General features: G+C 31.5%; 9 protein-coding genes across 9 annotated transcripts; all 9 read left to right on the forward strand.

Moving 5' to 3' along the window:
* Window positions 1-94: 94 nt before the first annotated feature.
* On the forward strand, window positions 95-1623 carry LOC140044892 (cell adhesion molecule 4-like). The gene has a single exon (XM_072089588.1). The coding sequence runs from the start codon at window positions 105-107 to the stop codon at window positions 1569-1571; it is 1467 nt and encodes a 488-aa protein (XP_071945689.1). The 5' UTR covers window positions 95-104; the 3' UTR covers window positions 1572-1623.
* A 155-nt stretch (window positions 1624-1778) lies between these two features.
* On the forward strand, window positions 1779-3279 carry LOC140044889 (cell adhesion molecule 3-like). Its single transcript, XM_072089586.1, has one exon. It carries the CDS (start codon window positions 1782-1784, stop codon window positions 3252-3254), a length of 1473 nt encoding a protein of 490 aa, XP_071945687.1. The 5' UTR covers window positions 1779-1781; the 3' UTR covers window positions 3255-3279.
* A 156-nt stretch (window positions 3280-3435) lies between these two features.
* On the forward strand, window positions 3436-4943 carry LOC140044891 (cell adhesion molecule 4-like). Its single transcript, XM_072089587.1, has one exon. The coding sequence runs from the start codon at window positions 3464-3466 to the stop codon at window positions 4931-4933; it is 1470 nt and encodes a 489-aa protein (XP_071945688.1). The 5' UTR covers window positions 3436-3463; the 3' UTR covers window positions 4934-4943.
* Window positions 4944-5087: 144 nt separating this feature from the next.
* On the forward strand, window positions 5088-6697 carry LOC140044895 (uncharacterized). The gene has a single exon (XM_072089592.1). The coding sequence runs from the start codon at window positions 5147-5149 to the stop codon at window positions 6602-6604; it is 1458 nt and encodes a 485-aa protein (XP_071945693.1). The 5' UTR covers window positions 5088-5146; the 3' UTR covers window positions 6605-6697.
* A 93-nt stretch (window positions 6698-6790) lies between these two features.
* On the forward strand, window positions 6791-8295 carry LOC140044893 (cell adhesion molecule 3-like). Its single transcript, XM_072089589.1, has one exon. It carries the CDS (start codon window positions 6823-6825, stop codon window positions 8284-8286), a length of 1464 nt encoding a protein of 487 aa, XP_071945690.1. The 5' UTR covers window positions 6791-6822; the 3' UTR covers window positions 8287-8295.
* Window positions 8296-10124: 1829 nt separating this feature from the next.
* On the forward strand, window positions 10125-11721 carry LOC140044897 (lachesin-like). Its single transcript, XM_072089594.1, has one exon. It carries the CDS (start codon window positions 10157-10159, stop codon window positions 11609-11611), a length of 1455 nt encoding a protein of 484 aa, XP_071945695.1. The 5' UTR covers window positions 10125-10156; the 3' UTR covers window positions 11612-11721.
* On the forward strand, window positions 11722-13254 carry LOC140044898 (lachesin-like). The gene has a single exon (XM_072089595.1). The coding sequence runs from the start codon at window positions 11800-11802 to the stop codon at window positions 13252-13254; it is 1455 nt and encodes a 484-aa protein (XP_071945696.1). The 5' UTR covers window positions 11722-11799.
* A 206-nt stretch (window positions 13255-13460) lies between these two features.
* LOC140044894 (roundabout homolog 2-like) lies at window positions 13461-14920 on the forward strand. Its single transcript, XM_072089591.1, has one exon. The coding sequence runs from the start codon at window positions 13461-13463 to the stop codon at window positions 14916-14918; it is 1458 nt and encodes a 485-aa protein (XP_071945692.1). The 3' UTR covers window positions 14919-14920.
* A 201-nt stretch (window positions 14921-15121) lies between these two features.
* Window positions 15122-18740, forward strand: LOC140044896 (lachesin-like). The gene has a single exon (XM_072089593.1). The coding sequence runs from the start codon at window positions 15122-15124 to the stop codon at window positions 16574-16576; it is 1455 nt and encodes a 484-aa protein (XP_071945694.1). The 3' UTR covers window positions 16577-18740.
* The last annotated feature ends 9034 nt before the right edge of the window (window positions 18741-27774 follow it).

Raw genomic sequence — 27774 nt, forward strand, 5'->3', positions numbered from 1 at the left:
ATTCATATTTGTATATCGTGACCAATACACTGTATGCTGATATGTCTGACTTCTTTTCTCAAGTATGTTGTAACATTTGGATAATATAGATTGAATATGACATCATGTACACATTAGGTTTTGGAAAAGCTTTTGGTACTTGGATATATTTGTATATATTGATTTTGCATAGAACTTATTCATTCTCAGGATTCATAAAAGAGCCATTGGATGAGAATCAAGCGGAGGGTGATTTAACATATTTCAATTGTATTGTACGAGAACTTGATGAAACTCAATATGTTTCTTGGTTACACAATGGACGCAAGATAAGTAAAAATGGCGAAATTATTATACATACATACGCATATTATTCCATTGATTATGATTCAGCATTTGGTACGTGCAACTTGAGAATTCAAAATGTACAACGGAGAGATAAAGGAGGATATACATGTACTGTTTATGATAGCAACGATCAAATTGTAGAGACATCGAGGACAGCTAATTTTACCGTTTTAGAAATTCCTCAACAGCAATATCCGATTTGTTCTTCGACTCAAACGAGTTATCGTGTTGGCCAATATGTTGTTCTTAACTGTATTTCGGAAAAGACCACACCTCCAGCATTGTTAAGATGGGTACATAATATTGGAGGTAGTGAATCAGGATTAAAAGAATCGTTAACTGGTAATTATGGAAACTCTTATTCGTTTATTGCAAAACAATCGGACAACAGAGCAATATATACATGTGAATTAACAACATCAGCAAATCCGTCATTATATAGGAATTGTTCAATTGGTCCTCTCGATGTTTTATATCCCCCTATTGTTCGTATCCAACAAACACGTGATGTCATTCTTGGTAATGAAGCCATCTTTATTTGTTATAGTGATGCAAATCCACAAGAAACTACGTTTGAATGGAGCTTTGATCCACCTATTAGTGAAAATATATTTGTGTTGGAAAATGACATAATTTTGAGAATTAAAAATACAATAAATCGTTTAAATGGGACAAGTGTCATATGTACAGTTACTAATTCCATTGGAAGTGGATCTAGTAAATTTATAGTGAACGTAAAATTGAAGGAACCTATTAATAATGTAGTTGAAACAAACAGTGGAAAAGAAACGAAAAAGTCGGAAAAAATAACTGAAAGAAACGAAAATAAACCGAAAAATAAAAATTCTAACAGCAATCAACAACTATTGCAGACAAGATCACCAAACAACAGCAGTACAGATATTTCAATTTCATTGGTTGTCATAATTGCATTGGTCTGTATCATAGTAATTATAGGTGTGGCTATGATACCTGTTGGTTACATGAAATATACACGTAGACAACCTATTGACACAATAAGTAGAAGAAGACCTGTGTCAATTCCTGATGTATACTTTGAACCTAGAGATCACATAGATCCTATGCTACCACAATTAGGCTTAGCAGTTCCATGGATGAGGACAGTAGGAGTTCAAGTTCCTGGTGAATGTGAATATGATGCCACATATAATACACAAGTTATGCCACAGCCACGCCAGGTATACTATACACAACGGATGTACCCGGCATCTTCCTTGCAATGATTGCTTTTCAGAACAAATAACACAACTTTAAAATTATTTGCCATGTTGCAATACCATTGTAAATAGATCATACATATTCATGTTATCTTTATACATATGCATAATATGTAATGTATATATATCGTGATCAATACACTGTATGCTGGTATGTCTGACTTGTTTTTTCAAGTATGTTGTAACATTTTAATACTATAATTTGACAATGACATCATGTACACCTTAGGTTTCAGAACAACTATTGGTACTTGGATATTCTTTTATATATTGATGTTGCATAGAACTTATTCCTTCTCAAGATTCATAAAAGAGCCATTGGATGAGAATCAAGCGGAGGGTGATTTAACATATTTCAATTGTATTGTACGAGAACTTGATGAAACTCAATATGTTTCTTGGTTACACAATGGACGCAAGATAAGTAAAAATGGCGTTATTATCATCAATACATACTCTCATTATTCAATTGATTATGATTCAACATTTGGTAAATGTAACTTAAAAATTCAAAATATAAAACGAAGCGATCAAGGGGAATTTGTATGTACCGTTTACGATAGCAACGATTGGATTGTAGACAAATCGAGAACAGCTAATTTTACAGTTTTAGAAATTCCTCAACAACAATATCCAATTTGTTCTTCGACTAAAACGAGTTATCGTGTTGGCCAAAGAGTTGTTCTTCAATGTATTTCGGAAAAGACCACTCCTTTAGCTTTGTTAAAATGGGTAAATAATATTGGAGGAAGTGAATCAGGATTAAAAGAATCATTAAGTGGTAATTATGAAAAGACTTATTCATTTACTGCAAAACAATCTGATAACAGAGAAATATTTACATGTGAATTAACAACATCAGCAAATCCGTCATTATATAGGAATTGTTCAATTGGTCCTCTTGATGTTTTGTATGCTCCTGTTGTTCGAATTGAACAAACACGTGACGTCATTCTTGGTAATGAAGCCATCTTTATTTGTTATAGTGATGCAAATCCACAAGAAACTACGTTTGAATGGAGCTTTGATCCACCTATTAGTGAAAATATATTTGTGTTGGAAAATGACATAATTTTGAGAATTAAAAATACAATAAATCGTTTAAATGGGACAAGTGTCATATGTACAGTTACTAATTCCATTGGAAGTGGATCTAGTAAATTGATAATAAACGTAAAATCGAAAGAATCTACTAATAATGTAGTTGAAACAAACAATGCAAAAGAAACGAAAAAGTTTGAAAAACCAAATGAAAGAAACAAAAATAAATCGAAAAATCAAAACTCTAACAGCAATCAACCACTATTGCAGACTAGAACGCCAAACAACAACAACAACAGCAGTAATTATATTTCAATTTCTCTCGTTGTGATAATTGCATTGGTGTGTATCATAGTAATTCTAGGGTTGGCTATGATACCTGTTGGTTACATGAGATATACTCGTAGACAACCCAGTGACACCATCAGTAGAGGAAGACCTGTGTCAATACCTGATGTATACTTTGAACCTAGAGATCACATATATCCTATGCTACCACAATTAGGCTTAGCAGCTCCATGGATGAGGACAGTAGGAGTTCAAGTTCCTGGTGAATGTGAATATGATGCCACATATAATACACAAGTTATGCCACAATCACGACAGGTGTACTATACACAACGGATGTACCCGGCATCTTCGTTGTAAAGATTGCTGTTTAAGAACAAATAACACAACTTTTTAAATGATTTGCCATGTTGTAATACCATTGTAAATAGATCATAAATATTCATGTTATAATTATACATATACAGAATATGTAATGTATATTGTGACCAATACACTCTATGCTGGTATGTTGACTTGTTTTCTCAAGTATGTTGTGACATTTGGATAATATACTTCGAAATGACATCATGTACAACTTAGGTACTGGAAAAACTGTTGGTACTTGGATATTCTTCTATATTTTGATGTTGCAGAGAACTTATTCCTTCTCAGGATTCATAAAGGAGCCTTTGGATGAGAATCAAGCGGAGGGTGATTTGACATTTTTTACTTGCATTGTACGAGAACTTGATGAAACTCAATATGTTTCCTGGTTACATAATGGACACAAGATAAGTAAAAATGGCGAAATTATTTTAAATACATACGCACATTATTCTATTGATTTTGATTCAGCATTTGGTTCATACAACTTAAGAATTCAAAATGTACAACGGAGAGATAAAGGAGGATATATATGTAGCGTTTATAATAGCTATGATCAGATTGTAGAGAAGTCGAGGACAGCTAATTTTACAGTTTTAGAAATTCCTCAACAACAATATCCGATTTGTTCTTCGACTAAAATGAGCTATCGTGTGGGTCAAAATGTTGTTCTTAACTGTATTTCGGAAAAGACCACTCCTCTAGGTTCGTTAAGATGGGTAAATACTATTGGAGGTAGTGAATCAGGATTAAAAGAATCATTAAGTGGTAATTATGAAAAGACTTATTCATTTACTGCAAAACAATCTGATAACAGAGAAATATTTACATGTGAATTAACAACATCAGCAAATCCGTCATTATATAGGAATTGTTCAATTGGTCCTCTTGATGTTTTGTATGCTCCTGTTGTTCGTATCCAACAAACACGTGACGTCATTCTTGGTAATGAAGCCATCTTTATTTGTTATAGTGATGCAAATCCACAAGAAACTACGTTTGAATGGAGCTTTGATCCACCTATTAGTGAAAATATGTTTGTGTTGGAAAATGACATAATTTTGAGAATTAAAAATACACTAAGTAGTTTAAATGGGACAAGTGTCTTATGTAAAGTTACTAATTCGATTGGAAGTGGATCTAGTAAATTGATAGTAAACGTAAAATCGAAAGAATATATAAATAATGTTGTTGAAACAAACAATGGAAAAGAAACGAAAAAGTCTGAAAAAATAAATGAAAGAAACGAAAATAAGCCGAAAAATCAAAATTCTAACAGCAATCAACAACTATTACAGACTCCGTCGCCAAACAACAAAAGCAGAAGTACTGATATTTCAATTTCGTTGGTTGTGATAATTGCATTAGGATGTATCGTAGTAATTCTAGGGTTGGCATTGATACCTGTTGGTTACATGAGATATACTCGTAGACAACCCAGTGACACCATCAATAGAGGAAGACCTGTGTCAATACCTGATGTATACTTTGAACCTAGAGATCACATAGATCCTATGCTACCACAGTTAGGATTAGCAGCTCCATGGATGAGGACAGTAGGAGTTCAAGTTCCTGGTGAATGTGAATATGATGCCACATATAATACACAAGTTATGCCCCAGCCACGACAGGTATACTATACACAACGGATGTACCCGGCATCTTCGTTGTAATGATTGTTGTTTCAGAACAAATAACACAACTTTTAAAATGATTTGCCATGTTTCAATACAATTGTAAATACATCATAAATATTCATGTTATATTTATGCACACACAGAATAAGTAATTTATATCGTGATACACTGTATGCTGGTATGTTCGACTTCTTTTTTCTCAAGTAAGTTGTAACAATTATGTAATAATATACTTTAAACAATGACATCATGCTAGGTATTGGAACAACTGTTGGTACTTGGGTATTTTTTCACATGTTTATGTTGCAGAGAACTTATTCCTTCTCAGGATTCATAAAAGAGCCATTGGATGAGAATCAAGCCGAGGGTGATTTAACATATTTTACTTGTATTGTACGAGAACTTGATGAAACTCAATATGTTTCTTGGTTACACAATGGACGCAAGATAAGTAAAAATGGCGAAATTATTATAAATACATACGCACATTATTCAATAGAATTTGATTCAGCATTTGGTTCATACAACTTGAGAATTCAAAACGTACAGCGGAGAGATACAGGAAGATATACATGTACCGTTTATGATAGTAACGATCAAATTGTAGAGAAATCGAGGACAGCTAATTTTACCGTTTTAGAAATTCCTCAACAACAATATCCGATTTGTTCTTCGACTAAAACGAGTTATCGTGTTGGCCAATACGTTGTTCTTAACTGTATTTCGGAAAAGACCACACCTCCAGCATTGTTAAGATGGGTACACAATATTGGAGGTAGTGAATCAGGATTAAAAGAATCGTCAACTGGTAATTATGAAAAATCTTATTCGTTTATTGCAAAACAGTCTGACAATAGAGCGATATTTACATGTGAATTAACAACATCAGCAAATCCGTCTATAGAAAGGAATTGTACAATTGGTGCTCTTGATGTTTTATATCCTCCTATTGTTCGTATCCAACAAACACGTGACGTCATTCTTGGTAATGAAGCCATCTTTATTTGTTATAGTGATGCAAATCCTCAAGAAACTACGTTTGAATGGAGCTTTGATCCACCTATTAGTGAAAATATTTTTGTGTTGGAAAATGACATAATTTTGAGAATTAAAAATACTATCAGTAGTTTAAATGGGACAAGTGTCATATGTAAAGTTACTAATTCGATTGGAAGTGGATCTAGTAAATTGATAGTGAACGTAAAATTGAAAGAATCTATTAATAATGTAGTTGAAACGAACAATGGAAAAGAAACGAAAAAATCTGAAAAACCAAATGAAAGAAACAAAAATAAATCGAACAATCAAAACTATAACAGCAATCAACAACTATTGCAGACAAGATCGCCAAACAATAAAAACAACAGCAGTACTGATATTTCAATTTCTCTCGTTGTCATAATTGCATTGGTGTGTATCGTATTAATTCTAGGGTTGGCTATGATACCTGTTGGTTACATGAGATATACACGTAGTGACACCATCAATAGAGGAAGACCTGTGTCAATACCTGATGTATACTTTGAACCTAGAGATCACATAGATCCTATGCTACCACAGTTAGGCTTACCAGCTCCATGGATGAGGACAGTAGGAGTTCAAGTTCCTGGTGAATGTGAATCTGATGCCACATATAATACACAAGTTATGCCACAACCACGACAGGTATACTATACACAACGGATGTACCCGGCATCTTCGTTGTAATGATTGCTGTTTCAGAACAAATAACACAACTTTTTAAATGATTTGCCATGTTGCTATACCATTGTAAATAGATCATAAATATTCATGTTATAATTATGCACACGCAGAATAAGTAATTTATATCGTGATCAATACATTGTATGCTGGTATGTTCGACTTCTTTTTTTCTCAAGTAAGTTGTAACATTTATGTAATTATATACTTTAAACAATGACATCATGCTAGGTATTGGAACAACTGTTGGTACTTGGGTATTTTTTTACATGTTTATGTTGCAGAGAACTTATTCCTTCTCAGGATTCATAAAAGAGCCATTAGATGAGAATCAAGCCGAAGGTGATTTAACATATTTTACTTGTATTGTACGAGAACTTGATGAAACTCAATATATTTCTTGGTTACATAATGGACGCAAGATAAGTCAAAATGGCGAAATTATTATAAATACATACGCACATTATTCAATTGATTATAATTCAGTATTTGGTACATGCACCTTAAGAATTCAAAACGTACAGCGGAGAGATAAAGGAGGATATACATGTACCGTTTATGATAGCAACGATCAAATTGTTGAGAAATCAAGGACAGCTAATTTTACAGTTTCAGAAATTCCTCAACAACAATATCCGATTTGTTCTTCAACTAAAAGGAGTTATCGCGTTGGCCAACACGTTGTTCTTAACTGTATTTCGGAAAAGACCACACCCCCAGCCTTGTTAAGATGGGTACATAATATTGGAGGTAGTGAATCAGGATTAAAAGAATCGTTAACTGGTAATTACGAAAACTCTTATTCATTTATTGCAAAACAATCTGACAATAGAGCAATATTTACATGTGAATTAACAACACCAGCAAATCCGTCATTATATAGTAATTGTACAATTGGTCCTCTTGATGTTTTATATGCTCCTACTGTTCGAATTGAACAAACACGTGACGTCATTCTTGGTAATGAAGCCATCTTTATTTGTTATAGTGATGCAAATCCACAGGAATCTTCGTTTAAATGGAGCTTTGTTCCACCTCTTACTGAAAACATGTTTGTGTTGGAAAATGACATAATTTTGAGAATTAAAAATACAGTAAGTAGTTTAAATGGGACAAGTGTCATATGTGCAGTTACTAATTCGATTGGAAGTGGATCTAGTAAATTGATAATAAACGTAAAATCGAAAGAATCTACTAATAATGTAGTTGAAACAAACAATGGAAAAGAAACGAAAAAGTTTGAAAAACCAAATGAAAGAAACAAAAATAAATCGAAAAATCAAAACTCTAACAGCAATCAACCACTATTGCAGACTCGAACGCCAAACAACAACAACAGCAGTAATGATATTTCAATTTCTCTTGTTGTGATAATTGCATTGGTGTGTATCATAGTAATTCTAGGATTGGCTATGATACCTGTTGGTTACATGAGATATACTCGTAGACAACCCAGTGACACCATCAGTAGAGGAAGACCTGTGTCAATACCTGATGTATACTTTGAACCTAGAGATCACATAGATCCTATGCTACCACAGTTAGGCTTAGCAGCGCCATGGATGAGGACAGTAGGAGTTCAAGTTCCTGGTGAATGTGAATATGATGCCACATATAATACACAAGTTATGCCACAGGCACGACATGTATACTATACACAACGGATGTACCCGGCGTCTTCGTTGTAATGATTGCTGTTTCAGAACAACTAACACAACTTTTTAAATGATTTGCCATGTTGCAATACCATTGTAAATAGATCATAAATATTCATGTTATAATTATACATACAGAATATGTAATGTATATCGCGACCAATACACACTATGCTGGTATATCTGACTTGTTTTCTGAAGTATGTTGTAACATTTGGATAATAATTATACTTCGAAATGACATCATGTACACCTTAGGTATTGGAAACACTTTTGGCACTTGGATATTTTTATATATGTTGATGTTGCAGAGAACTTATTCCTTCTCAGGATTCATAAAAGAGCCACTAGATGAGAATAAAGCTGAGGGTGATTTGACATATTTTACTTGTATTGTACGAGAAATTGATGAAACTCAATATGTTTCTTGGTTACACAATGGACGCAAGATAAGTAAAAATGGCGAAATTATCATCAATACATACGCACATTATTCAATTGATTATGATTCAACATTTTTTGTTAAATGTAACTTACAAATTCAAAATATAAAACGAAGCGATAAAGGGGAATATGTATGTACAGTTTACGATAGCAACGATCGGATTGTGGACAAATCAAGGACAGCTAATTTTACAGTTTTAGAAATTCCTCAACAACAATATCCGATTTGTTCTTCGACTAAAACGAGTTATCATGTTGGCCAGAATGTTGTTCTTAACTGTATTTCGGAAAACACCAATCCTCTACCTATTCTTACATGGACACAAAATATTGTTGGAGGCATTGAATTAGGATTAAAAGAATCGTTAACTGGTAATTATGAAAAGTCTTATTCATTTATTGCAAAACAATCTGACAACAGAGCAATATTTACATGTGAATTAACAACATCAGCAAATCCGTCTATAGAAAGGAATTGTACAATTGGTCCTCTTGATGTTTTATATCCCCCTATTGTTCGTATCCAACAAACACGTGATGTCATTATTGGTAATGAAGCCATCTTTATTTGTTATAGTGATGCAAATCCTCAAGAAACTACGTTTGAATGGAACTTTGATCCACCTATTAGTGAAAATATGTTTGTGTTGGAAAATGATATAATTTTGAGAATTAAAAATACTGTAAGTAGTTTAAATGGGACAAGTGTCATATGTAAAGTTACTAATTCCATTGGAAGTGGATCTAGTAAATTGATAGTGAACGTAAAATCTAAAGAATCTATTAATAATGTAGTTGAAACGAACAATGGAAAAGAAACGAACAAGCCTGAAAAACCAAATCAAGGAAACAAAAATAAATCGAACAATCAAAATTCTAACAGCAATCAACAACTATTGAAGACTAGATCGCCAAACAACAGCAGTACAGATATTTCAATTTCGTTGGTTGTGATAATTGCATTAGTGTGTATCATAGTAATTCTAGGATTGGCTATGATACCTGTTGGTTACATGAAATATACACGTAGACAACCCAGTGACACCATCAGTAGAGGAAGACCTGTGTCAATACCTGATGTATACTTTGAACCTAGAGATCACATAGATCCTATGCTACCACAGTTAGGCTTAGCAGCTCCATGGATGAGGACAGTAGGAGTTCAAGTTCCTGGTGAATGTGAATATGATGTCACATATAATACACAAGTTATGCCACAGTTACGACAGGTATACTATACACAACGGATGTACCCAGCTTCTTCGTTGTAATGATTGCTATCTCAGAACTGATAACACAACATTTAAACTGATTTGCCATACCTTTTTAATATCATTAATATTCATATTTTGTTTGTGCATATGCAATACTGATTGCAAACTATACACTTTCTATTGCAGACTTTTGTTTAACCAATATGTTGTAAGGTTTCCATAATATACTTTTAAACAATGACATTATGTACGTTTTAGGAATTGGAAAGTCTTTTGGAATATGGGTAGTTTTGTATTTATTGATGTTTCAGAGAACACATTCTTTATCTGGATTCAATACAGAGCCTGGGGATGAAAATCAGGCAGAAGGTGATTTAACCTATTTTACTTGTATTGTACGAGGACTCGATGACACTCACTATGTTTCTTGGTTGCATAATGGACGCAAGATTAGTAAAAATTATGACATTATATCAGATATCAATAGATATTCAATCGAGTTTGATTCAAATTCTAGAAAATACAACTTTGAAATTGAGAATACTCAAAGGCAAGATAAAGGAGAATACGTATGCGCTGTTTATGATAGCAGTGACAGAATTGTGGTCAAATCTAGAACAGCTAATTTAACAGTTTCAGAAATTCCACAAGAACCTTACCCTATTTGTCATAACGCTAAGCTAAGCTATTCCGCTGGACAAAGTGTGCTTCTTTCATGTATATCTGAAAAGACATCTCCTCTTGCTCATTTAAAATGGAAACAAAATAATTTGGATGTTACGACAGGATTAAGTGAAGACACATCTAGTGGTAATTATAAAGTATCGTATTCATTTACTGCAAGAAAATCCCATAATAGAGCAATATTTATATGTGAATTAACAACATCCGTTAACCCAACTATTAGAAGGAATTGTTCTATTGGACCTATCAACGTTTTATATGCCCCTGTTGTTCGAATTGAGCAAACAAGTGACGTCATACTTGGTACTGAAGCCATCTTCATTTGTTATAGTGATGCAAATCCACAAGAAACTACATATCAATGGAGTTTTGATCCACCTATAGACGAAACTATGTATTATTTAGAAAATGAATTTATTTTGAGAATTAAAAAAACAGTAAATAGTTTAAATGGCATACAAGTTATCTGCAAAGTAACGAATTCTATTGGAAGTGAGTCAGACAAATTAATAATCAAAATAAAGACGAGAGGAGACATAACAAATAATGAAGATGAAGAATATGACAAAACGGTTGATGAAAATAAAGATATATCTGATAACAATAAGGTAAATAAAAATCAACAATTGTTGCAAACAAGATCACCAACTATAAATAACAGTCATAGTAATTCAGATATTTCAATATCTCAAGTTGTCATCATTGCAGTGGTATGTATTATATTAATTCTAGGTTTGGCAATGATACCTGTTGGTTACATTAAATATACACGACGACAACCCAGTGACACCATCAGTAGAGGAAGACCTGTGTCAATACCTGATGTATACTTTGAACCTAGAGATCACATAGATCCTATGCTACCGCAGTTAGGCTTAGCAGCTCCATGGATGAGGACAGTAGGAGTTCAAGTTCCTGGTGAATGTGAATATGATGCCACATATAATACACAAGTGATGCCACAATCACGACAGGTGTACTATACACAACGGATGTACCCGGCATCTTCGTTGTAATGATTGCTGTTTTAGAACTGATAACACAACATTTAAACTGATTTGCCATACATTTTTAATATAATTAATATTCATATTTTGTTTGTGCATATACAATACTGATTGCAAAATATACACTTCCTATTGCAGACTTTTGTTTAACCAATATTTTGTAAGGTTTCCGTAACATACTTTTAAACAATGACATTATGTACGTTTTGGGAATTGGAAAGTCTTTTGGAACATGGATAGTCTTGTATTTATTGATGTTTCAGGAAACACATACTTTATCTGGATTTAATACAGAGCCCGGGGATGTAAATCAAGCAGAAGGTGATTTGACCTATTTCAACTGTATCGTGCGAGGACTTGATGACACTCACTATGTTTCTTGGTTGCATAATGGACGCAAGATTAGTAAAAATTATGACATTATATCAGATAACAATCGATATGCAATCGAGTTTGATTCTAATTCTAGAAAATACAACTTTGAAATTGAGAATACTCAAAGAAAAGATAAAGGAGAATACGTATGCGCTGTTTATGATAGCAGTGACAACATTGTGGTCAAATCTAGAACAGCTAATTTAACAGTTTTAGAAATTCCTCAAGAAAATTATCCTATTTGTCATAACGCTAAGCAAAGCTATTCCGCTGGACAAAGTGTGCTTCTTTCATGTATATCTGAAAAGACATCTCCTCTTGCTCATTTAAAATGGAAACACAATAGTATTGATGTTACGACAGGATTAAGTGAAGACACATCTAGTGGTAATTACAAAGTATCGTATTCATTTATTGCAAGACAATCCAATAATAGAGCAGTATTTATATGTGAATTAACAACATCCGTTAACCCAACTATAAGAAGGAATTGTTCTATTGGACCTATCAATGTTTTATATGCTCCTGTTGTTCGTATTGAACAAACGAGTGACGTCATACTTGGTAATGAAGCCATCTTTATTTGCTATAGTGATGCAAATCCACAAGAAGCTACGTATCAATGGAGTTTTGATCCACCTATAGACGAAACTATGTATTATTTAGAAAATGAATTTATTATGAGAATTAAAAAAACAACAAATAGTTTAAATGGTATACAAGTTATCTGCAAAGTAACGAATTCTATTGGAAGTGAGTCAAACAAATTAATAATCAAAGTAAAGACGAGAGGAGTCATAGCAGACAATGAAGATGTAGATTATGACAAAGCAATCGATGAAAATAAAGATATATCTGATAGCAAAAAGGTAAATAAAAATCAACAAATGTTGCAAACAAAATCACCAACTATAAACAACAGTAATACGGATTCAGATATTTCAATATCTCTAGTTGTCATAATTGCATTAGTATGTATTATAGTAATTCTAGGGTTGGCATTGATACCTGTTGGTTACATGAGATATACACGGAGACAACCTAATGACACCATAAGTAGAGGAAGACCTGTGTCAATACCTGATGTATACTTTGAACCTAGAGATCACATAGATCCTATGTTACCACAGTTAGGCTTAGCAGCTCCATGGATGAGGACAGTAGGAGTTCAAGTTCCTGGTGAATGTGAATATGATGCCACATATAATACACAAGTTATGCCACAGCCACGACATGTATACTATACACAACGGATGTACCCAGCTTCATCGTTGTAATGATTGCTGTTGTAGAACTAATAACACAACATTTAAACTGATTTGCCATACCTTTTTAATACAATCATTAATATTCATATTATGTTTATGCATATGCAAAACTTATCAGGTATACTGTATTGCGAACTATACACTGTATGTTGCTCGACTTCTGTTTTACGAATATGGCGTAAGGTTTCCATAATTCACTTTTAAACAATGACATTATGTACGTTTTAGGCATTGGAAAGTCTTTTGGAACATGGGTAGTTTTGTATTTTCTGATGTTTCAAAGAACATATTCTTTATCTGGATTCATTAAAGAGCCTGCGGATGAAAATCAAGCAGAAGGTGATTTAACCTATTTTACTTGCATTGTACGTGGACTCGATGAAACTCAATATGTTTCTTGGTTGCATAATGGACGCAAGATTAGTAACAACTATGACATTTTATCAGATACTAATCGATATTCAATCGATATTGATTCAAATTCTAGAAAATATAACTTTGAAATTGAGAATACACAAAGGCAAGATAAAGGAGAATACGTATGCGCTGTTTATGATAGCAGGGACAGCATTGTGGTCAAATCTAGAACAGCTAATTTAACAGTTTTAGAAATTCCTCAAGAACCTTACCCTCTTTGTCATAACGCTAAGCTAAGCTATTCCGCTGGACAAAGTGTGCTTCTTTCATGTATATCTGAAAAGACATCTCCTCTTGCCCATTTAAAATGGAAACAAAATGATATTGATGTTACCACAGGATTAAGTGAAGACACATCTAGTGGTAATTACAAAGTATCGTATTCATTTATTGCAAGACAATCTAATAATAGAGCAGTATTTATATGTGAATTAACAACATCCGTAAACCCAACTATAAGAAGGAATTGTTCTATTGGACCTATCAATGTTTTATATGTTCCTGTTGTTCGTATTGAACAAACGAGTGACGTCATACTTGGTACTGAAGCCATCTTCATTTGCTATAGTGATGCAAATCCACAAGAAGCTACGTATCAATGGAGTTTTGATCCACCTATAGACGAAACTATGTATTATTTAGAAAATGAGTTTATTTTGAGAATTAAAAGAACAGTAAATAGTTTAAATGGTATACATGTTATCTGCAAAGTAACGAATTCTATTGGAAGTGAGTCGAACAAATTAATAATCAAAGTAAAAACGAGAGGAGACATAGCAGACAATGAAGATGTAGATTATGACAAAACGGTTGATGAAAATAAAGATATATCTGATAACAAAAAGGTAAACAAAAATCAACAATTGCTGCAAACACGATCACCAACTATAAATAACAGTCATAATAATTCAGATATTTCAATATCTCAAGTTGTCATCATTGCAGTGGTATGTATTATAGTAATTCTAGGATTGGCATTGATACCTGTTGGTTACATTAAATACACACGACGACAACCCAGTGACACCATCAGTAGAGGAAGACCTGTGTCAATACCTGATGTATACTTTGAACCTAGAGATCATATAGATCCTATGTTACCACAGATAGGCTTAGCAGCTCCATGGATGAGGACAGTAGGAGTTCAAGTTCCTGGTGAATGTGAATATGATGCCACATATAATACACAAGTTATGCCACAGCCACGACAGGTATACTATACACAACGGATGTACCCAGCTTCTTCGTTGCAATGATTGCTGTTTCAGAACTAATAACACAACATTTAAACTGATTTGCCATACCTTCTTAATACAATCATTAATATTCATAGTATGTTTATGCATATGCAAAACTTATCAGGTATACTGTATTGCGAACTATACACTGTATGTTGCTCGACTTCTGTTTTACGAATATGGCGTAAGGTTTCCATAATATACTTTTAAACAATGACATTATGTACGTTTTAGGCATTGGAATGCCTTTTGGAACATGGGTAGTTTTGTATTTGTTGATGTTTCAGAGAATATGTTCCTTATCCGGATTCATTAAGGAGCCTGCGGATGAAAATCAAGCAGAAGGTGATTTGACATATTTCAACTGTATTGTAAGAGGACTCGATGAAACTCACTATGTTTCTTGGTTGCATAATGGACGCAAGATTAGTAAAAATTATGACATTATATCAGATAACAATCGATATTCAATCGAGTTTGATTCTAATTCTAGAAAATACAACTTTGAAATTGAGAATACTCAAAGGCAAGATAAAGGAGAATACGTATGCGCAGTTTATGATAGCAGTGACAGCATTGTGGTCAAATCTAGAACAGCTAATTTAACAGTTTCAGAAATTCCTCAAGAACCTTACCCTCTTTGTCATAACGCTAAGCTAAGCTATTCCGCTGGACAAAGTGTGCTTCTTTCATGTATATCTGAAAAGACATCTCCTCTTGCTCATTTAAAATGGAGACACAGTAATATTGATGTTACGACAGGATTAAGTGAAGACACATCTAGTGGTAATTACAAAGTATCGTATTCATTTATTGCAAGACAATCCAATAATAGAGCAATATTTATATGTGAATTAACAACATCCGTTAACCCAATTATAAGAAGGAATTGTTCTATTGGACCTATCAATGTTTTATATGCGCCTGTTGTTCGTATTGAACAAACGAGTGACGTCATACTTGGTAATGAAGCCATCTTCATTTGTTATAGTGATGCAAATCCAAAAGAAGCTACATATCAATGGAGTTTTGATCCACCCATAGACGAAACTATGTATTATTTAGAAAATGAATTTATTTTGAGAATTAAAAACACAGTAAATAGTTTAAATGGTATACAAGTTATCTGCAAAGTAACGAATTCTATTGGAAGTGAGTCAAACAAATTAATAATCAAAGTAAAAACGAGAGGAGATATGCCAGACAATGAAGATGTAGAATATGACAAAACATTCGAAGAAAATATAGATATATCTGATAGTAAAATGGTAAATAAAAATCAGCAATTGCTGCGAACAAGATCACCAACTATAAACAACAGTAATACGAATTCAGATATTTCAATATCTCTAGTTGTCATCATTGCAGTTGTATGTATTATAGTAATTCTAGGTTTGGCATTGATACCTGTTGGTTACATGAGATATACACGTAGACAACCCAGTGACATCATCAATAGAGGAAGACCTGTGTCAATACCTGATGTATACTTTGAACCTAGAGATCACATAGATCCTATGCTACCACAGTTAGGCTTAGCAGCTCCATGGATGAGGACAGTAGGAGTTCAAGTTCCTGGTGAATGTGAATATGATGTAACGTATAATACACAAGTTATGCCACAGTTACGACAGGTTTACTACTCACAAAGAATGTACCCAGCAGCTTCACTGTAGATTATGTTATTGTTTGAAAACTGATTGCTTATTATTGCTGATTTCTTAATTACCTGTACCTGGAGTATTTTCATATTAACCATGATAACATGTATCATTATTCTCACACAGACCAATTATATCCGCCAATTCCGTAATGCATACATCATGTAAGAGGTTAAGTGTTGTGTTATGGTGTATGAAACATATGACACTATATTTCGGAATTTTCCTTGATACTTGTAAAATCTACAGTACGGAGAAACGATTGCTTTATATAACATGATGATCATTTTATTCATTACAAATAAAGCCTAAATGTGTAGTGTTTTCCTCAATTGTAAGTGACAAAATGATGTTCTAAATGTACCATCCATGGGTTAAACCAATCGCCATTACGTATTACAATGTGAATTATAAGGCTTAATTGCTATAATTATGTAAATAGTCAAATAAAAAAAGCACCAATTGGTATTGTTTTTGTAAATGTTATAATAATGTTCAATATTAATTTGATAACTGCAAATTATTAAAGGCAAACATTTTTAAACATACCATCCACAGTTTGTTCCCCTCTACATCATTATGTATATTATAATGAGGATTATAAATGAATTATTATAATTATGTAAATACAGTAGTTATTATAGCTTACTTTATACGTCTGTATTCAGTAATGTTAACAATGTAGCACAACTTCAAATAAATATAATTGTCATGATTTGTGTTTTTAGTACAGCACAACTTAAACAACCCCACCAATTATGTATTTATTTGTCTGAATGTGTACAATTACGTAATAATGATCCTCTTAATACTGAATGATAACGACTATGATACATTGATCTGCAATCGGCCTACATAATTTGAGTTTGTGAAATGTACTGTGTAACTATTTGGACTCATACTCTGTACTGTTCTATGTTCTTTCTTTCTCTATTTACCCATAAATATAAATTATAAACATTGCAACATACAAATAATAATAATTATATCAATGTTAATTTATGAATGACGTAATACGTGTTTATACAATATTAATAGTAGTTTTTTATATGAAGCACAATATCTAAAATATGATTATTATTTTATATTTTTTAAATGTTATAACAATACGAAACAATGATTACCGTAAAATGTATATTTTAAATTTAAAATGTGAATCAGTGTCGTTTCTGTCAATATTTTGAATACAATTCATGTATAAACCTAAAAAAAAAATAATGTTAAATCATAGGTTATTTTCCAAGTCGTCTTGATTATTTACCATAATATTTGAATAGGCCTATGTACGTTTTTGTAAATCTGATTCGATGTTGACATTTATCATTGTAAATATTGTAAAATAGGCATCAAATAATGTTGTCACTAGTGATAAGGGTAAAGAGTACAGTTTAATAGGATCAATAATTATCTATTTCAGACATGACATGCTTTTCATAGTTATAGGCCATATTGCCTGAATAGATGACTCATGAAGACAAGAGCATCGATGCTCTTATTACCAAGAGGATTGAAATCGATGGCTCTTTCCGCTACGTTGCTTAGCAGTATATTGTGTACAGTAATAAATTATGTAAATTTACAAAATGTATAGAGTTTTTGCTATTAAAATGTCAAGCAAGAACCTGGCAACCAACTCTTATTACACTATAATTTGCCAGAAACTAAAATGTATGCCCAATAATGTTAGCGAAACTGTGATCTGGATAGAATGACACATTATAATAATATAATATAATGTTCTCATGTAATCATTATATTAAAAACGTTAATTTTAAAATGTGGTTACTAGGTTTGTTATCATTATACAATAACCATTTATGTCAACTTAATTGTAAATAATTATTGTAGTCTGATATAATTATATTAATAATAGTATGTATTTAGAGATTCTTTATAATAGATTATTGTTACCTTTTAGATTAATATTATTAGTTAATGGATATCTGTGTGTGTGTTAATTAAACAAATATTGTTACCACATATTGTACATATACAATGTTATAACATATAACAATATTTAGGCTTCTTATATCATAGATATTTTTAAATAGGTCCTAGAGTGTTTTAAATTTTACATACTACCGTTATTATATTCATGATTACTATAAATGTTATTATTGTGTGCACTTAATGAATGGAGTAATGAGTGACACCCAATTCATTTTATTGCTGATATCGATATAAAGTTATTTGTCAAATATAATGTACTTGATCCTTGTTTAATTTATATGGTGTTTGTTATTTTTTTGCTATGTGGCTTGCGCGTACTGGGCTACTATTCGCTAACTCAACAACCACGGTTGCTTTACGACATGTGATGCTTCTATACAATATTGCCTGATATTGATATATTGATACGTTACGTTATAGTGGACGTTCACTCATCCTCTCTTTTGGCAAGCAAAATTAGTTCTTCTAAACATAACCTCAAAATACATTCGATTTTGTAGCTTCTTTGTTTTATTTTCTCTTTCGCTCGTTCGTTCGAGTAACGCCAACGCGTAGTAACACAATTACGTTTTCACCTTTATCTTGTTGAATAGGTATGTACTGGTCTACGGTCTATTGTCGGTGAATGTTAACACACAATCTTAACATATACCCTGGGATGATTTGGAATATAGAAGTGGGATGATAATTTATAGTATTTCTATTAATATCTCAATCGGGGACAAATTTAAGAATGATTCGTGATTTCTCTTTTATTTATTACACTTTGTGTAGTGAATAGAAATAATGGTGACGATGATGATGTTAAGATTACACATATACAATGACGGTAATGAATCAGGTTTATTATGCACTTGTAAAATAATTTCAAATTATAATTATAAGAATATAATTATAACTGTTTATCTTTTAACCTTGGGGAGGGGAGGACATATGGATAGTTTCATGAAGTAAGGCAAAAAACAATTACTTATTACAATGACATTACCAGTTATTATTATTGTTTTCTTTTTAATGTTTGTTTTTGTCAACATTTTAGAGTCATTAGTTTTCTTGTCATGTCGACAACTGCATTCAGGTGGCCAATGCGTAAAGTAATTATAACTTATTTTGATCTCTTTTCACACATTGTCCTCTTGTATCTTTTTGTTTCTTTTCTAAAGTATAATATATCTGTTATTGTTTTATTCAATGTGTGGAAAATAAATTAAACAAGCAAACCAGTATTGACAATAATGATGATGGTGGTGATGATGATGATGATGATGATGATGGTAATGATGATGGTGATGATGAATAATATTATGATGATGTTGAATATGATGATGATGAACATGATGAAGACGATTTTAATGTTGAAGATGGTTAACAACACTTTAAACAAGGTTAAAGAAAACAATATGAAACTATGCCAATGCATACAATCAGCGGAAACCATTGTGCAGATGATGGCGACAACAAATTCGATATAGCTCTTTGTTCACTAATTAGCAACGGTTTATATTACTCTACCTTGTACTTAAGCTATTTTCTAAATGCGCTTCAAAAAGAGTTAATTAACTTGTGAATAAGTGAATAATGCAAATGACATTATACAGTTGACGGCCTATCTTATCGATTGGCAAAACTGGAGTATCAAGACCGTGTGAGAATCGAAAATACAATTAGGTTGAATACATTCATGAGGCGATAAAAGTAAGATTATTTTTAAATGCTGTTTCTATGTCTGATGGCATTTTTTATCTAAAGGACTAAGACTAGCGTTACATGTTACTAAACAATAACTGCAGTGAAATAATTCAATGTAACGTCGATATTGGTCGACCTTTCTCGAAAATAAATAATAATAATTTGTGACCATATTCTTCAGTCTACATAATTATAATCCATTAAACCCAATATACTTCGCTTAGCGATAAAACAGTTTTAAATCGTTCGATAGCAGCGATATACTGAGTGTGTTATTTTTAAGAAAGATGTTTTATTTTACAAGATTAACAAGAACATTACATTTGCAGAGGTTCAATTGGGATATCTGTACAATATGTATGTACCCTGCCAATTAGAAAACCGGGAAGATGGTCATGGATATGGAGATTGCAATGTCAATTACACCGACGTGAATTGGTTATAACAATATAGTGGGCAATTCCATCTGATCTATAATGAAATGAAAGGTTATCATGGAGCACCATGCATAATTATTACAATTTACATTAATTTTATTGTTACCTTCATTGTTATCAATACATACATATTCAGTCATTAGCATCATAGCAATATCATAATAGTTATCATCTTCATCACTATCACGGATATCCATCTACACACACCAGGCATAACACATTTTTGACATTTATCATCATCATCATCATCACCGTTATCGTCATCGTCATCATAATCATCAAGATCATCATTATCATCAGCAGCATCGTTACCGTCAATATATCATCATCGTCATCATCATCCTAATCATCATTATAATCATTATCATCATCCTAACCACCAACATCACCGCCATCATCACCACCACCATCATCATCATCATCAATACGTATTTAGGATAACAAAGCCAATTACCATCGATATTTTTAAGTCGTGACACAATCATATCATACCATTTCTTCAAATTTTAAAATATATTCAAATTGGTAATAATATGTGGTCTTAAAGACCCAACAGTAGACACGCTACACTTATTTACACAATTATATGCCGTACGTTTTCTGCTTTTGTCATGCATCAGCAGTAAAACGGTTGAATAAATTATGAATATCAGGGTAACCACGCAAGCTGCAAGAATTCACAGTTTGTGATAATTAATTATATCATAAACGTATACATTTTCTCAAATTGATTGCTCTTAACATGTCTACCTGGTAGCCATTTTAATTTAAAAATCAGTCGGGGAATAGTATTTAAAAGTGGGCTTATAACTTAACAACATAATTTGAAATATAATGTAGGTCTTATAATACAATGAATTATAAATACACAGTAACATAAATACATTGTGTATCACTCATTCAAAATGCGTCATTGCATGTTGTTGTAAATGATGCTGGATTAAATAAAATGTAATATTCATTGAAATCATTTGATGGCAGATAAAAGAGTACAGAGAATGTAAATAAATAGTGTTATCGTGTCGAAGAATAATCGTATCAAGTAAATAAGAGTAGCCAGATGATGGTAGTGATGACGGGCTGATGGCATCTATTGTGGTTACTAATGTTTGTTTGTTTGATAATAATGTATCCTCAATATAGGAAATTCGTATTAGATCGACAACGGACTAACATAGCAGCATTCATGAATCTGTTCTGAATATTTAATGTATTGATATTATTGCGCATAATGTATAATATAATTGGTAATATTTAAATTATTCAGACACATTAGTGATTTAAGCCATTGTAAATTATTCAAGAAGTACTCTTTATTTGAATAATTACATTAGGAAAACAGATGGTCCTTAATTAAATAATTTATCTAATGCATAAGCAATATATTTTGTTATTGCATTGATTAAAATATAATATATTGGATATATAATTAAATAATTAATATAATAATGGAAACCGTCACTAATAAATAAATGTCAATAGCAAAACGGCGAAAGATTTTATAATAAAAGCAATATTGATAGCAGTTATATTAAAAAATACTGGCAAAATTATAATGTTTTTTTCTTCAAATTTAGCCTACACTAGGAAAACGTACTTTCATTCAATCTGACTAAAATGATTTTGAAGATGTTATATAAAACAAATAATGAATGTTTTATATTCGTGTTATGGTACAAATAATTTCATTCGGTGAAAGATGAAAAGCTCATATTCTCACTCGGTTGTCCTTTCATCTTTCACCTCTTGAAATAATTTGAACCATCACACTCATAAATATTTCTTATTTGTATACTAATACCACGTAACGGCTGTGTGTCGACTATCAATGTTTGCACGTTTGTAAAATGGCTGAACCCCAACTCTTGTGTTGAGTTTGTCTCCGTGAAAACCCGAGACTGTGTGCCGCCTAATATGTATTAAACTGTATATGCAACCATCATTATAACCAATATATTAAACTTATTATGGAGAAATAATAATAATAATAATAAATCTAAAAGAATAACATCAATTGCATGTAGTAATGATGATGATGATGATGATGATGATGATGATGATGATGATGATGATTGTTGGATTCACTAACAGCCTCATCAAACAGGCGCACCATTATAATATAACAACTGAGTTGAAACGAAAACAGTATTAGTTATATGCAATATCCACATTAATGAAAGTAAAGATATTATGTCGCATGACGAAAATCATGTTTATAATATCAATATGTGAGTATATACGGCATATTGTGTAACATTGGGGTTACTGCTTATAAAAAAAACATGCTTAGTAAGTGTACATAGTGTTCTTTATATCTTAAAATGGTTCTACCGGTTCTTTAAAGTATGCCAATGATGTTTTAATATCATTAAAGAAGTTAATTCAGTTATTATAGGCATATTTATCGGATTTATATGATATGACAGAATTGTGAATAATAACTCATGTAAATTTATATTAGAATAATTATAATTCTTTTAATAAAATTATATTACTATAAGCATAACATTAAAAGTTGAACTGGCAGTTAATAGAGCAGATTGGTAGTAATTTCAAGAAATTACTTACAAGAAATGCCATGTTCAAATTATTGATTAAATGGAGGAATTAATGACATTTAGAATTATAGAATACCGTAATACAGTAATGTCAGATACAAATTCTAGTGTATTGTGACAGTTTTTTTTTACTTAATCTGCTGTTTTTGTGATTAGGTTTGTGATCCCTGTATATAGAAATGGGAAGGAATAGGCCTACAATAAAAAAAAAACAAACAAAAAACTGATTTAAATAAATAAAAGAATGTTTTTATTCAAAGCATGGAGAACAATATTTAAACAACATTCCACAACACATTGTACCAGTGCATCTTAAAATCAACACACGGAATTCATGCGTGTGTTTAACGATGGATACTCGACTCATACGAAATAGGATTGCATACAAAATGATATATTATACAAAGAGACTGAACATGCTTGATGACGTACTCAATACGGTGTTTATAATAATTGGAGTTCTTCTCGCGCGCAACACACTGTAATTCTTATCAATGTTAAATTGAGGTTTAGCTAATTTTAACAACGTATATCGATATACAATTGACACTCGGATTTCACTCGAAACATACATAATTATTGCACGTGCTGTCAACAGTAATGTATGCTTTTGCTGATGCTTATTGTAATTCTCGCTAAGAGAAAGCGAATTATTTGTTTTGCTACAAAGCATCGTCTGATTTGATCGGTTTATTCGGTTCATATAAAACACATGTCATTAGTGTAATGTTGATACTGATACTGATATTATTTTAATGTCCATAGTAATACATTTGAAACTGGCATGAAATATAAAAACAAGCCATATACATGGCTGCAGTCGCGTGCTCAAATTTGAGTTAGTGTTTACCGACCGACCGACTAACCGACCGACATAGTGAGCTGTAGAGTTGCGTTTGCACGCGACTAAAAAAGGATATACTATACAAATTCAGAAAATTCAACAAAATACACAAATATACATTAAAAGCTAGGTTATGTATAATACATACATATTAGAAGCTTTTATCATAAAATTATTAAAACTATTACAACTACAATATTAAAAAGAAAGAATTGCACAATGATACGTTAACACTAGAGTTTCCTATCTTTTTTGACGGGTGTTTATCAAATCATTTTTATAGGAAAATATGAATTTTCTTGAATAATCTATGTTTAAATTAAATGTGATCTATGTGTGCACGTTTAACAACTTAATTTTCAACGAGTCATTTTCAACTCTTAAACGTGTAAAATGCTATCCACGTTAAAACGCATCGAAACACGTACTTTACGGTATTTTCTGCACACATAATGTATGACGTAGTTTAGTTTTACCATGCGTATACGGATACGGAGGCTGTACAAACTGCATATTTTAAAGAGCACTCGCGGCATCTGACCAGAGAATTCAACGTTATAAAGTAAATGAACACATTGTGCGCTCTGGTAGACCTATATGATAATATAAACCAAACTCCGAAAAAGTGAGGCAGGTCATGATGGTATTTACTTTGTTGTTGAGCTTTATTTTATTATCCGCATGAATTCCATTGTGAACTAATTATAGGTACCACCAGGAGTAGAAATGGGAAATTAATTGACCAATCATCAAAATTTATAAGACAAAAACAATCAAACCAAACAAGAAAAAACAAACAATTAACATAACAAGCCTGGCAATACACCAGCTTTAATAGGCATACTTAATTAATTACTCCGTTTATCATAATTGTGTATTCACATATTAAATCCTTATTTCAACCAACAGTGTTATGATAAATAGTGTGTAGCATATAACGTATCAGTGTACAATGTTACTATAATGAACATACTATTTGCAGCCGTGACACTACAATAAGGCACTAATGCCTTATTACAAATAATAAACCCACAAAATACGTCTATTCTCTTCGTAACGATAATTAGGATTAATTAAAAAATGTAAAACTTTTTCAAATTATTAATTAATATTCATTTGTTTTCTATTTTTTTATAATTTAAAAACGCCAACATTAATCTTTTTTCCTAGCCCACTTATACAGCCAATAAGGTTATAGGCCAATTGCATACACTATTGATCTCATTATCCATAGGATGGTTATTATTTTTTATGTTAAACAATTCCTAAACATTCGAAGCACATGATTAAAACTATATATTCTAATGGTTTACAATGTTTTAATTCCACTATTTTAACTGGTTTATATACAGTGTATTTTATAAACTGATTTGAATTAATTAAATAGACTAATGGATTTATAAAGGTTGCTATAATTGAATGCTTATAACATTTTTATCATTCTTGTAACAATCAAACTATATGTTTCAGCTTATTATTAAATGTACTACGCAAAATTGTATGTACAGAATCAAGTGTAATGTCATTGGATATTGGTTACCGTCAGTATACAACATAATAGTATGATCTGTGGGTACAATAATTTTAACTAAAATGTTTCATGTTAAAAATAAAACCCTTAAGTAATTGAAATTGGGTAAAAAAGTAACATAATACTATTATTTGCACACTAACATTTACATTGGTCCTCGGTTGTAACCCGTTATCGATTGTTTGTCGCCTCAAATAGTATCATGTGTTACATTTTGTGTTTTACTTACTGTTTTGTTAACATTAACATTATTAAGCCTATCATCGACCACCTTTTCTTATTTATTTTTTTAACATAGCATCGATATATGTCCGATAAATAATATGTTTAAATATGTTTAAATATTAACAATTGTGATGTTAATTATAAATTCGTATTATAATAAGTATTACAAATTCATAATATTATAACAATGACATTTCGATGCATATCAATGGCAATAATGGACATAATGATGTTTTGTTTATTAAATAAATAAAATAAAAACATTATTAACGAATTCAGAGGTAAAATTGTATAACAAAAACATAAAATAATTGTTGTGTGTATCACCTATTGTTTATAGAAGATGTATTTTAAAACAAACATTACACTTAAAATAATATAAGATACACCTAAACGTCAAAATAATGTTATGTTTGTTATTAAAATGATACACCAAGGTGACAAGAATGAGGACAAAGAGAGCTCGATATCATCATGTGCATTCTTCTTTTTAAAATTACGGTCTGTTAACAATTTTGAATTACATTTCAAAGAAGATTCAATTACTCGTACATCTTGTACCATTGATTCATTAATGTACGTACTGTCAGTAAGGCTGAGCTGTAATTAATTTCAGTCGCCATTGTTAAACCTTCCCATCATCTTCGTTTTTCATTTCAAGCACAAGATGGCGCACTACGACTAATTAGAGTCGTTATAATAAAATAGGCGTGGCTTACTTATCCCTCTACGTTCAAATATCTTCTGAACGATTCAGCCCGCAAGAGGGCTCTATATAAATTTGATATACCATTATGTAGTTCATTCAATATGTATTTTTTTTGTCGCATAGCGTCTTTTTGTCGAATTTTTTAAACCGTTTGATTTTCTTTAAACGGATATTATTGCACCATATTCAATAAGCTAGTTGATTAGAATGATAACTAAAAGAAAACAGTTTGTCTCAATTCGAATTATTAAATAATCCGAATAAGTGTGAAATCGAACCTGTTATAAGTTCAATCAGTTCATTGCTAAATAAGCAAAACCAATTTATATCGTTACCCATTCCATGTTTGAATCAATTATTGTGACCGCTATTATTTGCATATAGTATATTGACGATTTTTAAATTATCAAATAATGACATCACATGTTATGTGGCAGATTTATTTTCAAATCTAACATTATGCACATTGAATTTCTATAAGATAATTTTAGAACAGTAGATAATGTATGTTTTGTACTGGTGGTACTGAGCTATTATTGTTTTTTTTTATTTTCTTTTTATCATGTATATAAATATATTGTATAATCCGGGTTGTAAAATGAAAACAAACAAATGAAAATGTGTGAACTATTTTAAAACGGGATAGATGATAATGATGATCCTTTAAAGTGTATAGCAAAATATAAGAAAATTAATGAAAAAAGGAATAATACAGAATTCATATATCTAAAAATGTTACTTATGAACTGTAACGACATTTACAAGTTAAATAATACGATTTTATGTAATATGAAATAATATGAATGTGAATAAAAGTGGTGTTTGCGCCACAAAAGAGACAAAAAAAAATGTATGTTTTGTCATTAAAAACAAACATTTTATTTTACACAATAAGAAAGTGATGCACTGTTGTCTAAATCTTCATTAAAAAAAGAAATAATTTATAAATAAGCTAGCCTCAGTTGCTTGTTAATGTTCGTGCTTCAGACAATTAATAACTATACTAGATATTATTATAAAGTGAAGTGTTTTAATTAATAAGAAAATGAAAATGGTATCAGACTTCTTTTAATTAAGAAAATGAAATTGGTATCGGACTTCTTTTAATTTTTAAGAAAATGAAATAGTATCAGACTTATTTTAACTAAGAAGAAAATGAAATGGTATCAGAGACCTCTTTTAATTAAGATTTTTTATATACATTATTAGTTAGGCCTTTACGCATTCTTAAAAATTGCTTTTCCGCTGAAATACAGTACACGAATTGTAG

The sequence above is a fragment of the Antedon mediterranea genome, chromosome 3 (assembly GCF_964355755.1).
Source record: "Antedon mediterranea chromosome 3, ecAntMedi1.1, whole genome shotgun sequence".
Classification (NCBI taxonomy): Eukaryota; Metazoa; Echinodermata; class Crinoidea; order Comatulida; family Antedonidae; genus Antedon; species Antedon mediterranea.

Bases quoted from the DNA above. Each gene is read 5' to 3' on its own strand.
- LOC140044892 (XM_072089588.1), top strand. From the start codon at position 105: ATGTACACATTAGGTTTTGGAAAAGCTTTTGGTACTTGGATATATTTG.
- LOC140044889 (XM_072089586.1), top strand. From the start codon at position 1,782: ATGTACACCTTAGGTTTCAGAACAACTATTGGTACTTGGATATTCTTT.
- LOC140044891 (XM_072089587.1), top strand. From the start codon at position 3,464: ATGTACAACTTAGGTACTGGAAAAACTGTTGGTACTTGGATATTCTTC.
- LOC140044895 (XM_072089592.1), top strand. From the start codon at position 5,147: ATGCTAGGTATTGGAACAACTGTTGGTACTTGGGTATTTTTTCACATG.
- LOC140044893 (XM_072089589.1), top strand. From the start codon at position 6,823: ATGCTAGGTATTGGAACAACTGTTGGTACTTGGGTATTTTTTTACATG.
- LOC140044897 (XM_072089594.1), top strand. From the start codon at position 10,157: ATGTACGTTTTAGGAATTGGAAAGTCTTTTGGAATATGGGTAGTTTTG.
- LOC140044898 (XM_072089595.1), top strand. From the start codon at position 11,800: ATGTACGTTTTGGGAATTGGAAAGTCTTTTGGAACATGGATAGTCTTG.
- LOC140044894 (XM_072089591.1), top strand. From the start codon at position 13,461: ATGTACGTTTTAGGCATTGGAAAGTCTTTTGGAACATGGGTAGTTTTG.
- LOC140044896 (XM_072089593.1), top strand. From the start codon at position 15,122: ATGTACGTTTTAGGCATTGGAATGCCTTTTGGAACATGGGTAGTTTTG.